The sequence below is a fragment of the Pomacea canaliculata genome, linkage group LG7 (genome assembly GCF_003073045.1).
Source record: "Pomacea canaliculata isolate SZHN2017 linkage group LG7, ASM307304v1, whole genome shotgun sequence".
Taxonomy (NCBI): domain Eukaryota; kingdom Metazoa; phylum Mollusca; class Gastropoda; order Architaenioglossa; family Ampullariidae; genus Pomacea; species Pomacea canaliculata.
Window position 1 is genome coordinate 18,451,481 of NC_037596.1, and position 17,243 is coordinate 18,468,723.

Here is a 17,243-nt window from a genome sequence, read left to right on the forward strand (position 1 = left end):
ATTATGTTAGAATACTGTTGGCTTAAAAATGCTGAAAGGTTAATGATGTTGGTTAGCTAAATATTATTCAGCTATTTCGTTTTGAATAATATAACAATTTCATCATGTTTGTGAGATATATGCTTAAGCCCCTGTCTTCACCTTTAAGTTCAAACTTAAGACACATTTTTTATATATGGTTATGGTAACTCATGTCTGTATTTACCTTTGTATGAGTAGGTGAGAGATGAGTGTCTGTTACATGCAAATATGGGTGCATGGATAGGTTTGTATATCACTTCTGTATAGTACTCTGAGCAAATCATTGGGAAAGCGCTATAAAATTATTGTTATTAATATTATTAATATTAGTATTATTAGTAGTATTATTACAAACTATTCATTTGCAATTGGAATAAATAGTACTTGGACATAAAGGCGTAAAAAAAAGGTAAGAGTTAGCCAGTGTGACTGGCGGACTTGTCACGAAGACATGAATACCGTTGCCACCACAATAACCTCCGCCTTTCCTTTGTCAGAGGCTCTCCGTGTGGAAATAATCCAGGCCTTGGCAGGAAGCGAAGAAAAAATGAACTATAGTAATTAATTTAGTTATCATTCTAGAGCGAGTTAACTTTATCTTCAGTTCGTTCAAACATTACAATGTCTCTGACTAGTGCTATTGCCCACTATAAGTTTAACAAGATGCTTTTTTTGTTAAAACTTTCTCCAAATAAATGACATTTTTACTGTTTTCGTCTAACATAAAGTGTTTTGAAGCCATCCATATTTATTTTTTTATGATGACTGCTGATTAACTGTTGCTTTACCAAGAAAACATTTTCATCTTTCCCGTCTAAATGTTTACATGTCGGTTCGACCTTACTGAAACGACTCGACTCTGAAACTAATACAGAGCAAAAGATTAGTGAAACTAAGGAATTGTCGTCAGTGAGAGGACACAAGCAGGCAGACTGATTATTGCAAGCAGTTTGTGATAACTCATAACTCTTCCCCTTACCAGCTTCAACACAAGCTCTTTTGAAAATTATTCTGTAAACACTTTAAACGCACGTGTTTAAAGAAGGAAGAGTTTCCTCTTGTCAGTAAACGAAAGGTCAAAGGAAAACGAAACGGAACATTTTACAAAGATGTCCATTTATAACAATCAACCTACTGACCAACAAATACATTCGGACTGACATCGGGAGGCAAAACAGACAGGAGTGTCTAGCTCCATGATGACAACATTTACCAAATTCTGCTACCTCTCCCTGCTTCTTATAATGCTACATGATACAGTGTACGCCAGTACATGTAAGTATTGGATTAGACCAGTGTATTTGGGGTTTAGAAAGTAATTATTAAAAACCTTTTGCCCTACAGGTTAAAACAACTAAAATAAAACGCTAAAAATATGGAATAAAACAGAAAGATGCAAAATTCTGAGTTTATTTTAAAAAACAACTGTCCTTGCCTTATGTTGGTGCACGTAGACCAAATCCATCGACAGTAGTTGTTTCGCCATAATTTCAGTGAACTTGAATTTAGAAAAGTAACGATTAATGGAAGACAAAACACATCAAGGCAGCGACATGGTCTTTCTGTCAATAAGTACAAGAGTGTCCTTTCTTTCAGGTGAGATCGATACATTCGATGAAAAATGGAATAAAAGGGAAAATGAGATTTTAAATATCTTCTATCTTCTTAACATCACGGATGGTTCAAATTATTCAGAAAAGTTCAATGTCATTTTTGATGTGTGCGAGGGAAACAAGCTGGCGACCCTGTGTAACTTTATTTGGAAAAAACAGTCGAACCAAATGAGTGTGACAAATTGGAGAAAAGACAAAGATACTCTCTGCTCTGCCAAACATCTCAGCTTTAGCAGACATGTGGTAACATTCGACATCCACATTGTCCAGCTATTCCGTCGGCCGCTGACCCTTCTGAAGTTGTCCATCACCGACAGCAAAGAGTCATTAGAGGTCCTTCGCCTGGTAGCCCTGGAGGTCTCATGTAAGTCCCTATGTGATGTCTATCTTACGCTTGTAAGACTTATTTTCACAAATCCACAATGGACTTTATTTCCGATTCCCCATATTTTTAAACAAAAAAATATAATCAGTTCATTCCAACATTATAGAAAGCCTTTTGATTCAGTGAGACAACACTATTCAGCAAAATAAAATGTCATCGTCAAACTTGTCCTTTTTCAGGGAGAAAGTGTCTCTCTTTCATTTTCTTTTCAGACAGAAACTTTCACCTACAACAATTTTTATATATGTTTACAAAAAGTCTGATGCCACCTTTTTATAAAAGCATTCTAGCAGATGCTGGGTCCATCAGTTTATTTGTTAGAAGTATGTTACACTCCTTAAACTATTGTTCTCCTTTGTTACATCTTAATGTAACCATGACATCCAAAAGTTCTTCTTTAAAACTTGGAGTAACTCTAAATAAGCTGATATTTTGTGTTTTATATATTCAACAGATCCACCCGAAGTCACGAGTCTCACTGTGAATAGTCACGAGCTCGGTAGCGACTACGTCATTAGCGAGGGTGAGAAGGTCACTGTCATCTGTTCTTTTAACAAAGGATACCCTCCATCTCACTTCCACCTGGTGGACAAACTTGGACAGGAGCTGCAAATTACTAGAAATGAAGAAACTATCAGCCATTCATTTTCTGTCGAGTGTGAAGACGAGTGGCCGATCATTGGGTGTGAAGGGGAAGGGTCGGAGGTCAATAGGTCTGTGTCATTTCTTGTGCGATGTAAGTTCCAAACTTTATACTTTGTATTTGAAATGTCTTGTTGTCAATGCTCTCTCTACTGTAACAATGTGTGTGTACACTGCATAAAATATTTCCATTTTCTTGCAACTAAACAACAGCCACGCTTCAAAGTTTATTTTAACGAAGGCATGCAGTTCCAGGTCAAATCAAGGCTATTATTAGAAAGGAAGACACAGTTATGGGTTCGTATAAAATACTCTGTATTATCAAAACACTTCCTTTTAATTCTTAGAGCAAGGATACAGTTCAGCTTCAAGTTTTACTAAAAATACGCTGCTTGTCTTTTCCCTTTTCTTGCCATCTTTTTTATTTATTCAGGTCCTCCTCAGTTTCTTGACATGTATCCGAAAATCACCCGCCATTCATCACACGAAGATTGGACATTTAATATCAAGGCTTACACCACAACAATTGAAAAGTGTTTGCTGACGACAGGCTCATCAGGGAAGATGAGCTCAAAAGAAGTGAACTGCACTCTGCACGGCGATCCTCCTCACCTCGTCTTGACTGTTCGTCTGGAGAAGGAAGGACAAGCTGAGAGAAAGCACTGGACACTAACCCTCCGCCATGAAAAGGGATACTCGAGCAAAATCTCAGGATCCGACACTGTAGACAGTAAGTCCGGCTTTCTGAAATTAGTCTTTAGCTAAATGTGAACAAGGGTTACTGCATGCAAATATTTGTCATTTTCGAATAAGGATATTTTATAGGACATTTTAGAATAAAAGGACAAGAATCGGGGTTACTGCATAGAGCTGATTTATATGAGTATGGAAACCCCCGAATGAAAACGAAAGACTCGCGTGGAAATGGAAGGCAATGGAGGCAAAAGACATGAGTCTGAGCATCACATGATTATTCATCTTTTTCCTTTTTTTTTCTCCTCTATCTTTCATGTGGAGTCTAGTTCTCAGTCTAAGATAGCCATATCATGAAGAACTATTCATTCTCCCCAACAGAACTTCGGGTAGAACTAAAGGGTCGTGACCGTAGACACTAGAAGACTTCCTGTCTTGTAGTCTTCAGCGTCCTCTGCTGATTTCCCAGAAAACGCGCGTGCAGTACATCTGTATGAACATTGATGGGACTATCATTCACCAGCGGACAATTTTAGCAATATTTTGAGGTTGTGCTGGTTTTGTCTGCCACCATCACCTACGGATGGATGCCGGTCCAGAGTAAAGACACTGAAAATGTCCAGCTCGCACTAAGTACGGGCAGGTGAGGGGCAAGACCGCGGTGTACGGACAGTACTACTCCTAGATGGCCAAGTTACCAAGAAGGTTAACAGTCACACATAAATAATGACCATAATAATGACCGTATCTCGGATTTTTGGGTTCGCGGTCGGACTTTGCGCCGGAATCGCTGGCCAGTTGGAGGAATTTGGACACCCTGCCCGCTCCATTGCCGCCTGGAGCAACCGCTTTGTCCATCGCAGTCGCAGTGAGTTGAAAAATTAAGTAAGAGTGTTCCTGAAAAATATTATAATATTGAATATTCAAAAGAGTTGAGGCTATTTATACACAATTTTTCTGTCCTTGGATTTGCAACGCCCGATATACATTTTATTTTATTTTATTGACAAGATTGTCACGAGGGCCAAACTTCATCGTGTGACAGACGTGGTATGCTTATATTCGAATGTAGAATTTTTTAATACCTTTTGACTCTGAACTTATCTACCTACTATCTCCTTATTTCTCCCATTATAAATTACTGTCTGCTGTATTTCTTTATCGCTGCCCAAAAGACCTTGGAGCTGTTAGTAACCTTTTCTAGAGATTTCATTTTTGGGAGGATAAAGGTCACCTATGAGAATGTTACCAGCCACCCCAAGGTCTTTGGGGATAAGTAAAAGGGACCTTGGGTCGACGGGGCAGTCTAGCACTCGTCGTTCTTGTAGGTAGTCTGTTCGTGTCAAATGCATGTACATACACATTTTGCCATCGAAACTACAAAGGAATTCCTTTTTTAAGTATCTACAGATTGTTTTAGGAATGCTATTACTGGGTATAAACGTTGATGAAAAATCACCGGATCTGGAAAAAAAGTGAAGCTTAACCCCAAGGGAAAGTGCAACGAATGAGAGATAGATGGAGCTGGTTTAAGAGACCACGTGATCTCGTTAACCTATTGTGGTTCAGAGGTCATGAAGGACGGGTCTTCACCTAATCTCCAGCGATTCGTTCCCGTTTCACGGCGACTTCCTGGTGGGAGGAAGACAGTGTGGGGGGTAGTGTCAGGGGTCAGTGCACAGTCACAGGGGAGAGGTTTTATTTCTCGGTGTCTATTCGGTCCCACTAGCTGTCAGGCTACATTGAAGTACTTGAGAAAGCATCAAGCCAACTCAAGCATACTCTGAGGAAGAATACTCAGCATGCATAAACTGTCTCCTTTAAATTATGTGATACCCGTGTTTTAACCTAAATTCCAGTACTTCTAAGAACTTTGTATGGTAGAAGTAAGTGTCGTACCATGACCTTTGTCAGATTGAGTTTGTCAGGAGTGAGTTGTTTGAGATCTCACTTTTCATGCCCATCTCTTCTCCCTCGCTGCCTTACCTTCCCCAACCTTCTTTGGAGTCAGGTACCCATTTCTGCCAGCGGGGTCAAGTGGCGACACTGAGCTGATCTACACGGGTATTGAACCTGTGCGCCTTATGGTTTGGTCACCATCGCTCTAACCACTTGACTATCCACTCTGCAAAACGAAGAGGCGGTTAAATTACTGGTTGGAAATGGAGTTAGATTGTGCATGCATCACTGATTTAACTCTACAGCACTTCAATATCCCCTTGATAAAGGGACTAAAGCTCTGCATCAACATTGAAACTTGCAGTATTTTTTCCCCTCAGACTAACTCCACCCCTGTATCATTCTCCTTCCTCTAACCTTAAAGAAAAGCATTGAGTGCACCAGGAAAAGATCTTACCGCCGCCCAGAAAGGAATAAGGTTAACATCACCCATTAACCGTTTTTTACAAGGTAGTTCGGGGTGTGAGTGTAAGCGACCCCACTGACGTCCCTTGGGGTCAGGTTTTGAGGGGGAGGGTGGTGCACAACAGCATTCGATGGAGTCAGGTAACCATGACAGTCAGCTGGGTCCAGTTGGGTGGGGTGGGGAGTTCGCTGCGCCTACTGTGGGTATCGAACCGACACAGCCTTGAGTTCAGACGCACTCGTTGTAACCCTCTCCTGTTACACAAATGAAACAGACCTTAGTACTGAGCCTTGACAGTCACTACACTCTTCAGTCCATCTGACAAGTACATCCTACAACCGGTTAAACCAGTGGCTGCTAACCTTTTATGGGTCGTGACCCACTTTTACAAAAACCAAGTAACCTGCGACCCCGAGACAGGCACACAAGAAGCCATTTTTGAAAATACGACATAAAATTCCTAAATATGACAAAGACAGTCATAGTGACATTGGCATAGTGAGATACTTTTGAGAATATTGAGAATGTAAGGTGATTCTTTTTTTAGAAATGTTAGAGAAGTGTTAGTCTTCTAATGTCAATCGCTTATGATTCACCATCAATGATAATCATTAATAATAATTAATGTGTTGATCAGCTCAAAATATTGGCAACCAATTCGCAGCTGACAGTTTGTCAAAGCCAACCTCATACATGTACAGCATTCAAACTGTTGTTTGCCTTTGTTTTGATATGCAGAAGCGCAGAAAATCTAAGTAGCTTACCTAATTTTCTCTGGGCATCTAAAGATGTCTTTTTTTACATGTTACTTTAATAATTTACTGTAATAGTTGCTAAGTATATTTACCAAAAAAATTGTAATTATTTTTATTTTTCATGTAGACGTCTTTTGGGATTTTTTTTTTTTTTACAATAAATTTCTTATAAGATTGTGCATTAAATACACCTTTTATTACACCATGAAGTAGATATATTTCTAGATTTGAACTCAATTTTTTTAATGGCAATCACGCTGTGAAGTGTAATCAGTGCATTTTGATAATGTTTGTATTTTACTGTACTTTATTATTGTTGTAATATGCTGTTCTATTCTTATTTTACCAACTACCGTGCACTATACCACAAACCTCAATGCTCTTTCAGAGAAATACAACCTTGTGTGAACTTTTGTCAGCAACTCCCTCTTGTCAACTTAATTAATCATAATATAATTATATAAATTTAAAATTAAATAAAGGATACTAGCGACACATGTTTTTATTTCTTTTTTATTAAGAAAGCTTCGGGATTGTTCTCTTGACAATTAGCGGAAACAATTATTACCGTAAATGTCTGTGTATTGAGCACACCTGTAAATAAACCTCACCCACTACATTTATTTTTAAGTCTCATCTGCTGGTCCCAAGCACAGACACAACTTCTTGAAAGCCACAATCAATAACAAGTACAATATAAAAACAAAGTAAGTAAAACAAAAACTTTATATAATTTATTTGCGCCAGAGAACCACTCTTCGTACATATCATCTTTCTCCTACCATCGGTTTTCAGCGTTGATAAGCAAGCATTTGTAGAATAGTAGAATAGTATAATAGTATATATGTAATTTAGTGACATTGACACAAACACTTCCATGAAACACTTCCACTGAATAAACAGATTGTAGGGAAGTATACTTACATTACATAAACGATGCATGAAACTGAAGGCAAAGATTGCAAGGTGTAGAAAGAAAAGACGAGAAATGAAATCCAAACATGTCTTATTATTGTCCAGTAGGTTTGATACTTTTGTTCGATTTTTGAACAGTTTTTGAGATTCTCTGAGGCAAGATATGGCGGAAGCAGGGTTAAAGGTTACCAAAGGCAATGTACCCGGACACGATTTACCCTTTTCAATCCTGCGACTATGAAACAATGGGACGGGTGGGAGTTGCAGAATGCAGGGTACCTGTACAACATGTATTGTATCTATACACCACAGAAAGACGTTGATTTAAATAAGCAAGGAATATTATGTTTGTACAAAATAACAAACCCCGGTTTCTGATGGGGTAGTAAATGTTGAATGTTGACTATTAAATTAAGACTAACAATTTTTTCAGCACAGTGTTCTGGCAATAGTGACAATCTGGACATTAACACGCTCCTTATCATTCCCTTCATCGACTCTGTCGACAACTTTCATTCATCTTCTATTTGACTATGTCAGAGAGTTAATAAACAGTGTTTTCCAGCCTGATTTTCACAGCTGATGCTTTTTGAAAGAAAAGGTAAAAGCAAACTTATATCAAGATACTTTAAGGATACATAATTATATCTTGGTATGTAACGCGGAGTGAGCAGCAGGTGTATCACAGGAGCAGACAGTAGAAGTCGGTTTAGGATGCGAACTAGGCATACTTAGATCAACCTACTTACGCATGCGCAATTTTTTTCTAAAACGTCATGTCCGGTGCTCAAAATAAAACTGAAGATGGTGTTCGGCAGATGTAGCTTCTGTCACGTGGTCGCAAACACTGCAGGTGCTACTTCCTAGTGTAGCCCCGATACATAGGGGACGACCAGCACCAGCTGCGACATGCACCTGGACAGCGGGTAGAGGCGGTTGTACTTGTCTCTGTCCGGAAACTCGTTTCTGACGCACACGACCACCTTGCGCTCGATGCCCCTCACCAGGTTGCCACTGGAGACCCACACCACGTCACTGCGGGCCGTGGCCAGGTCCTCCATGTCCTGCACCGTCTCCACCATGCGCACCGGAAGTCCCTGGCTGCGCAGACCTTCCATCACGCCGCTGGTGTTGGTGACGCGGCCCAGGCACAACACCACCATGTCCCGGAACTGCAGGGCGTTGGGACTGCTTCCGGTGTCACACGAGCCGGAAGCGTCCGTGATGTCGCTAGCTATTAATAGTAACGTCAATCAAATTGTTAACATGTGACACGTCATAATAGCAACGAAAATTTATTTTTAAAATACCTCTGAGCGGTTGACGACATTATAAGCAAAAGACATTGAAACAAAAGACTGACATCATCTCACCTGCCCTGACATGACAACACGACTGACAGACAAAGGTCACTGCCGTACTTACGACTGTCTAGGCTGGCGGCCATCAGACCCCGGAGGAAGCTCGCGACCTCCTGCCCACACTGGACACAGCTGACTGGCTGCTGTCCGGCATGATGCTGGCTATCATGATGCACGAGTTTCACGGGTGGGTCGCTGGGATGGCTGGGTACACCCTGAGAACCGAACTTCAGAACCACGTTGTCCATCTGTTCAGCCATCTCAACCTCCTTGAGCACGGCAGAGGGACATCGGAGGGGTCTGGTGAAACACTCCATCTGCCAGCCGGAGGGGACGATGCCATGTTTGCAGCTGGCGGCCCACAGATGAAGGTGAGGGACACGGGTGAGCAAGTTCTCACAGAACGCCTTGAAATGAGGCTTCCACACGGCTGGGAAATCCTGCACAGGTCCGCTTCTAAACAAATTTTTGGAAAGCTTTGAGCAAAAATATCAGGACAGTCATAAGAACGCGTCTGTCTGTCTGTCTGTCTGTCTGTCTGTCTGTCTGTCACTGTGGGCCTAATATCTAGAGATACAGGAAGATAATAATGAAAAAGAAATAGAAAAGACAAGCACACAACATTTATCTACAAAGAACTAGCTACCTGTGTATAAATATCAAACACAGGTAACAACTCCTGCTTTATCGTCCTCCACTTACACGTCATCAGGTCCCACATCGTCAGCGATGACGTACACCTCTCCGTCCTTTGCTGCATCCGTCAACTCCTGTGTCGCCCTGTCAACGTCGGTGCCGCCTCGGAAGTTGTGCAGCAGCAGGTGCAGCTGACCGCACTCCTCCCCTGACTGCCGCATCCTCTCCAGCGCCTGCTGCAGCAGGTGGTGCAGCATGCAGCACGCTATGCGGCTGTGCTCCGCCGTGCCCATGACGTAGACGTCGTGGTTGTGCCGCAGCCACTCCAACGCCACCAGCAGCAGCACGACCGTCTTGCCGGTGCCTGGGGGACCAGCCAGGAACACTCGCAACGGGTCTGAGTGGATGAGGTTGACTTGTTCCGGAAACAACGTGAAGAGACCGTAGAGCGACCCTTCTAGGGTCATGGTCGTCATGGCCAGGCGAGGGGAAGACATGCAGGGCACTGCTACAGTCGCGGCTGGTCCACAAAACCTGAATAGGAACTCTTCATCATCATCATCATCATCATCATCATCATCATCATCATCAGATCAACCCAATTCTAATGTTGACCATAAATTCAGTCTTTTCGTTCAGTTCAAAAATGAGCGAGTTATGTTATTGCAGGTAAGGTTTACACCTGGCAAGGTAATTCAGATAAGTTCTGATTATCACGTGAGGTCAGCCCATGCCGATAAGGGTCACAGTCATCGGACAGTTCAGCGGGTGTCGCTTAATGACGGCCTGTAAAAAAGGTTTACCTGGCCACAAGGGTCTTGTACATTTCTGGAGACATCTGCACTGACCCCGCCCTCGTCACGCATCGCTGCCACCAGTCCAACAACTTCTTCAAGGTTCCGTTACCCACGTGACCAGGTGTGTGCGGGGTCAGCAGGTGGTCGGCACAGAGACAACGACTAGTGATGTCATCTTCATCTGCTGCTCCCAAGCACTGAGACAACTCCTTGAAAGACACAAATACAGGAATTGGTATAAAGAAGTGTTTACAAAGTAGAATGGATCAGTATTGTCCAGACACGTGACAGTGTTTGAGTGTGATTGAGTAAATGAGTGTTAGTGACAGTATGTCTGTGTGTGCGCGCGCGCTCATTAACGAGCAGGGAGCACGTGATCTTCAAAAAGTTGTTGCAAGATACTCCCTCACCTGTGTCAGCTCGGATTTTGTGTTGAGGATGTTCTTCAGCTGCTTAGAACTCAGGTTGGGAACGACAAGCACTTTGACAACGCGAACTCCCGGAAGGACGTCAGAGACGAGGTGAGCCAGCAGCGCCTCCTGCCTCCTCAGTTGAGTTACGGCCCTTGACAGTCTGTCGGCCACCTCTGCCTCCAACTCACTGTCCCAGGCCTCGCCCTGCCTGAGCCTACCACCTCGTGTGGCGTTAATCTTGAACAGAACAAGTCCGTAGAAGCGGTGGATCATCAGGAAGTCGCAGTCACCTTCCTTCCACTTCTTGGGGAGGGCGGGAGGAAGCTTTGAGGGTTGGGGCAGCAAGGCGGCAGCACAGGTGTAGCAGAACTCCTGCAGGCAGTCGCTAAACTGCAGGCGGCTGACGCCCACGAATATTTCCTTGTGCATCTCCGCCAGCTTCTGCATGCACACCAGCACGTGCTGCAGCGCCGCGTCGCTGGTGACGTCATCTCTGGCCTCGTTCTCGGGATGTCCGCACGGTTGAGGCGAAGCGCGAGGAGACGGTTGAGGAGAGACCCTTGGGGACGGCAGTGGAGACGGTTGAGGAGAGGGTCGTGGAGACGGGTGAGGAGAGGCTCGGGGAGACGGGTGGGGAGACACACCCAGAAAATTTGAGGGTATGGCTCCGTCCAGTAACTTGTCGCCCAGCTTCTGTCTCGTCTTCACCTCGCGCTGCACGGGTACAGCAGGTAAGAAATAGGTCCGAGATTCCAGTTCAGGGTAGGCTTTCTCCAGCCAGCGCAACCAAAACGTCTGGGCTTCCTCCTTTATGATTTTCTATAAAGAGAACACCAAAGACCTCGGTATGGCAGGTGTAAAATACGAATAATTAATTCCGACACAATTTGATTCGTGTTGTCTTGACGAGACCTTGAGAACAGTTTTGAATATTGTTTTACTTTTTCTCACAATTTGCAATGGTCACAAAAATCTTTTCATATGAAACTCTGGAGAAATTTTAAAGGTTTTAACATCATTCCTTCATAAGTATTTTAGAAAATGGCTCTTAACGTACAACAAAGTGAAATAATAAAATCAAATAAATAATAAATATTATGAATGTTGTGAACTATTGTCTAAGTACTTACCTCTATTCCTGCCTTTTGAGAAATGAACCGAACTGCCTCTGGAATGTGGTTCCGCGAACCACTCAGCACGAGGTTCTCCATGTGTGGGACGCACGAGTGAGCATCCTTGCGAGTGACAGTCACACCTGAGTGCTCTTTGACCTCGTCCATATAACGACCACCTAGAAAAAAAAAGGCAGGTAGGTGCTCACTCAACCACCTGCAGGTAGAAATATCGGCAAGCAAGAGAGGTTCAGAGAGGAAGAGAAGAGCAGAGAAAGGCTGTCTGTTCAAAAAGAGAGAGACAAGATTGTGGAAGAAAAAAGTGAGCCTAGCAAGCACCAGTACCAACAACAAAAAAAAGAAAAGTGCAAGTCTCCCAAGACAACATTACCAGTACCGGAATAAGTCCCAGAACTTCTAAAGAGAAGAAGGTTGCACGAGTTCAAAATAATGTGTTTGCCGATATGATCGGACAGAAGGTCACAGAGTTCACCGAGCATCACACTAACCTTCGCTGAGGAGGAGGTCACTCAGTGCAGTCGGTATCGCCAGCCAATAATCTTCACACAGACCTCGTTCCCCCGGTGCTGCAGGGCCGTGCCCCCCATGAAGGTGACCCTCCTCTTTACTCATGGCTGTAAACAACAACTAAGACAACACACCAAAGTTTAGCACCGCATACTTCTAGAAATCACAATTTCTAAACTCATTTATATAAAATGCTTGCTAGGTTGTGCATAAAAATAAATATATTATCGAGATATCCCACAAACATTGCAGCAGCAACAACAACAACAATAATAACAACAAAAATAGAGTTTTCTTTTTAGCTTATTCTAACGCCGGATATAGGTTTTGGTTCTGGTACTTCCACAGATCCCAAACATTATTCATTTTACAGCTGCATCAGCTGCCTAATGGAATTGTTCTGTGCCCCACGGGGTTCGAACTGGATAATCAATGAATCTCCAGTCTCTGACAGCACCTGCTTGGCTTCTAATAAAATCTGACTCCTGACGAAAAAAGCAATAAAACCTCGACATGAATGTTGACACCGAGCGTTGCCGACCATCGACATTAGAAACCGCGATGCTACTGCGCAGTTTTATACAAAGTAAGATTGCAGGAAGGTCCTTGCGAAATGTCAGCCTCCGCAAGGATGTTGATCGGATTCCAGCTTCCTCCTGCAATAATTCCACGATACTGCCGGCGGTCGATACGGCGTATTGCGTCTTCAGTGAGATCGATGAGCCTCCAGCAGACGGTCACGTGGTCTGTCCTTATTTGGGGGCACGGTCATCGTCACCTCCGTCTAGTAGACATATGGACATTTTCACAAGTCCTCTGCCTCTGAACCATATTCTGTATACAGACTCAGACATCTATATTTCACGCCTCGTCAGCTATTTGGACGAATTTACCAAATAAAAGTCTACAGAAAATAATAGGGTCTGAAAATAACCTCTATATCCACCAGCACCGCCATCTCCGACTTGTTGACGAGCGATGTCGAGGCGAGATAATGACCTCACCCAGAAGAGATGCTGACGCGGATTTTTTTCCGCAAGATGAGCAGAAGACAGAAAATCGAACTCAGCCAAAGTAGACGTATGCCGGTAACTTCATTAGCTTATGGAACTCGAGAAGAAGGAGCAATAAAAGGACATTAAGGGTAATGGGTTTGGATTTGTCCAGCAGTTTTATTTCTCCCGTACTTGTTGTAACTTGTTTTGTACTGGACATCTACTGCGGCTTTTTCTTTCTTTTTTAACCTCTCTGCACCGCACCTTACAAAAGGAGACAGAGTGAGATGGAGAGAGCTTGTTTTTCCTACTTGCTGAGATAGTCTAATGAGGTTTTAGTGGTCCTTCACATTCATCAGTAGCATATATGTAAACAGTTTTGCTCTTTGTTGAATTATCTATGTAAGAGATGTTATACTTGTACGATACGTGAATACCTGGGATACCTTTTGCAACTGAGTCATGGTGTGGTCAGTTTTACTTTTTAAAATGTGGCACCGAGATGATGGTGGTACAGGTGTTTTCCGTGGAACGATGCCAGTTGATGCAGCATGGAGGAAAGGTAAACATGTTTTGATGTCCTCCACCCGCGCATTAGAAAGTTGTGTGTGTAATGGCGTGCACCGCATGTCCTTCATACTCAGCAGGGTGGAACCCTCCCCACACTGATAATTAGGGAAAGAAAGTGCCAGACACTATTTTCTTAAATGTGGATAAATACACAAGGAAAACATCGACATACACTTGAAACGTTTGGTTCCAGCTCTCTCACTGGTTCTCTCTTCAAAAGGTGAACATACCCATGTACAACTCTGACGTATGTGTTGTTGACGATGTGATGTTTGTAGACGGGTAGCTCGACACTCATTAAAATTTGTAAAAAAAATAATGTTTTGCACTGAGCTGTAACCAGTCAACAGGAAAACCATTAAGCACCTCACTAGTCCTTTAAAGTTGCTTCAGCAACAACAACCAAGACTCACCCACCCTATGGTGTGGTCTCTGTTTTCACTGTTCCTGTGAGATACCCACTGTGGGCACTCTCCACCCCACTCAGATCACAACTGTTGCCACTTTTATGTTGTTTTTGTCAGTTTTATGTCTCAGTGTTATGACCGCAACAGAACTCGATCTCAGTTCAAAACATTTAAACATATTCGGAACCGGATTCTTTTGCAAGTATTACATAAGTAATGGTTACGAGGAGTGGGCCGGAATGGGAATGGACCTCTTGGGGAAAACATATAAACAGAAAGTGAGTAAATAATGCATGAATTCCTCCGCGGTACTCTTTTGTGGATGGGCATCGGGTTTTGTGATCGATGGGAGGAGTATAAGCAGGCTCTGAAGTTGATTGATGTGATCTCAAGCTTTGTGTTTGTCTATCGTCAACATGACCCAGAGTGAGTCAGCATGTGATATTAATACAGGAATAAATAACAACACCCAGCAACACACTTATTCTTAGTGTTGAATGTCGCCGCATCTCTGACCTCAGGATGTCGGGTGAGTAAGAACTCGTTGAGACTAAAGATGATATCACTTGAAGTGGTTAGTGATTGTTGTCAGCAGACAGCTTGAGGTCAGTCGAGGTCCTTGATTAATGAGATGTTTATATCGTGTTCAGCTATCCAAACAGTTTAAACAATGGGATCCATGGCTACATCGTATCGGTGTGAAAATACTGAATACAGAATTGTAACCGTTGATTCACCCAGCAACTGCGATAACAGACTTTGAACCTGGCCACTCAGCAGACGACACAAGTATGTGGTGGTCGTAAATACACAGACTGACAGGTTGTCAGACGACAGAAGCTTGTGGCTGTGGCGGGTAGCTGACGAGAACTACAGGTTATGGAGGGCTGAAAAAGATTTTATTAGAAACTGTGGATACGATGATACAGTTGAAAACTGTTGTGACACAGACACAGAGGTTAATGAATAAGTGATTGCATTGATGTTTTAGGAGTGAAACTATTTCAGCTTCAATGTTGCGAAAGGAAAGGAAAGACTTTCATTTTGCTCTTTTGAAATCAGATGCAAATGAATGTCATTATCACTCGTGTACAACTTTTGTTTCTGGCTCAGGTGAATTTCAAATAGTTCGTCCGAGATAAAACAAACAAACAAAACCTGTTGAACCTGTCACTGCTGCATTTTATCGCCTATTTCAATAAATTACCACAACTCCGGTATTCTGCTACGAAAAAAATAATTTGTCCACTGCCTATTCACTTGGTTGTAATTTTTACGAAGAAATTCTCTGTTCACTTCCTACCCTTCATAGTCACAAAGGGAAGATCAAGCAAACAAGTAAGTTACAACTGTAAAAGAATGTTATAGCATGGCTCTAAAAACCGCAGAAATAACCAACCTCACATCGCACCTGTAGTTGTATACCATGAATTCACTTTACCACACCTGTACACACCTGTGCACACCTTCCCACCCGGTCTCTCGTGTTGCCCTCCTCTCTCACTGCCACACCTTAGACTGGAGAATTCGACAGACATTCCTTCTCCTTTCCACCCTTACCCCCATCCCAGCTGTTTGGAATTCTCTGCCTCATTTTTCTCTGAACTGTCAGCTTTTTCGTTCGGTGTCAGAAGCCATCTCATCTTTCATAACCAAGGAGACTACTTCACTCACTCCTCATCTTCATCCGTGCTTGTTCATGTCGTGTTGTTATCTGTGGACTGATGCTTGTCTCGTGTGTGGTCCACTGTCGGTTCATTTGTGCATTTTATGTGCAACGCAATCAGAGTTTGCGCGAGGAAAATGTGTTTCACAGATTGCATTCTATTATTTATTCACGTGACTGCGTAAAACGTCCGTTGTTTACCTCATCGTCAACAGTCCCTCATAATGAGCACAACTTAACTTCGAACTCTAGTATTTTCCGCAGTCAACAAACAAGAATAGCTTACCTCTGTGTTGCCAGTCAAGGGTGGATGACTTCGCGCTTCGATCTACAGCCTGTCAACAGCATTCACTGTCACGTGACGGCCGACGACAGCAAGTGGTTGACTGTGCCAAGCAGCAAGAAGGTCTATGAGTGCGAGGCTGTAGTTATGAGAGAGGAATTTCATTTGGCGACGACTGACTGACGAGGCCGCCGAGTATTGAAGCCGCCGCTGCAGCTGACACGTGACCTGAGCCCCGGGTCACCACCTCTAACGTGGCGCTACACCGACGTGAGTGCGCGCCGCAAGTCTCCGCGGCGGAGGCTGTTGTAGTCGAGGTCTGACGATCGCGGGGAGGGAAACTGCGTCTGACGGTTTGGCTGCAGTGGGGAGGGGTTTGTGGGGAGGGGGATGCAGGAAGGGTAGTGTAGCTGGCGAGAAGTCAACTCGAGATGGGCTAGCTATGAGTACGCCAAGGTCTGCTTACGGTTGCTATGGCGACAATAAATAGAAAACAATTAATGTTGCCCTTCAAATACCTCAGGACATTTATGAACTGATACATCGACACGGTCACCTCGTGTGCAGCTTTGGATAGTTTTGCATGCATTTGTGTGTGTGCAGGCATGAGCGCTCATGCATTCATAATTTAAGTACGTGCGTGCGAAGCAACATCAAAACATTCCCTGTCGCCACGTCTGCACCCTGTCAACCTCACCTTTCCTGGGTGTCACCGTGGACCTCGAGGCGGCCTTGACATAAATCAGGGTCATGTGATCGGAACATTTATCTTGTCAACACTTCCTGTCTCTCTCTCTCACTTTGATGCAAGCCTCTCTGAGTAACCGGCAGATTGCCGTCTTAATTGTGCATGGAATACATGACAACAACATTTAATTGCGTTCTAATTACACTTTCAGAGTCGCCTTTATTCCCTGTTGTTGACTGTGACATGTGTGCACAAGCAAACAGGACGCACACAGGACGGTCGCCATTATTGTGCTGCTGGCTGTGACGTGCGGGGAAACACGCACACGCACGCACGGACGGACACTCTCACATGAGCTACACGTGTAAACACATATCTACAGAGACCTGATGTAATAA

The 17,243-nt window shown here is 43.3% G+C and overlaps 2 protein-coding genes across 3 annotated transcripts; one reads left to right on the forward strand and one right to left on the reverse strand.

Moving 5' to 3' along the window:
* The first annotated feature begins 1,183 nt into the window (after positions 1-1,183).
* LOC112568323 lies at positions 1,184-5,605 on the forward strand. Its single transcript, XM_025245576.1, has 4 exons — positions 1,184-1,296; positions 1,618-1,998; positions 2,474-2,755; positions 3,095-5,605. The coding sequence occupies exons 1-4, from the start codon at positions 1,218-1,220 to the stop codon at positions 3,424-3,426; spliced, it is 1,074 nt and encodes a 357-aa protein (XP_025101361.1). The 5' UTR covers positions 1,184-1,217; the 3' UTR covers positions 3,427-5,605.
* A 1,587-nt stretch (positions 5,606-7,192) lies between these two features.
* LOC112568376 lies at positions 7,193-16,438 on the reverse strand. Of its 2 annotated transcripts, none has more exons than XM_025245658.1 (8): positions 16,161-16,438; positions 12,218-12,343; positions 11,727-11,887; positions 10,594-11,415; positions 10,190-10,392; positions 9,453-9,920; positions 8,815-9,206; positions 7,193-8,623 (listed from the first exon to the last, which is right to left on the reverse strand). In XM_025245658.1, exons 2-8 carry the CDS (start codon positions 12,339-12,341, stop codon positions 8,253-8,255), a joined length of 2,541 nt encoding a protein of 846 aa, XP_025101443.1. In that variant the 5' UTR covers positions 12,342-12,343; positions 16,161-16,438; the 3' UTR covers positions 7,193-8,252. The 2 variants fall into 2 exon arrangements, with proteins under 2 accessions (XP_025101443.1, XP_025101442.1); XM_025245657.1 differs by having other exon boundaries at positions 12,218-12,356.
* Between the last annotated feature and the right edge of the window lie 805 nt (positions 16,439-17,243).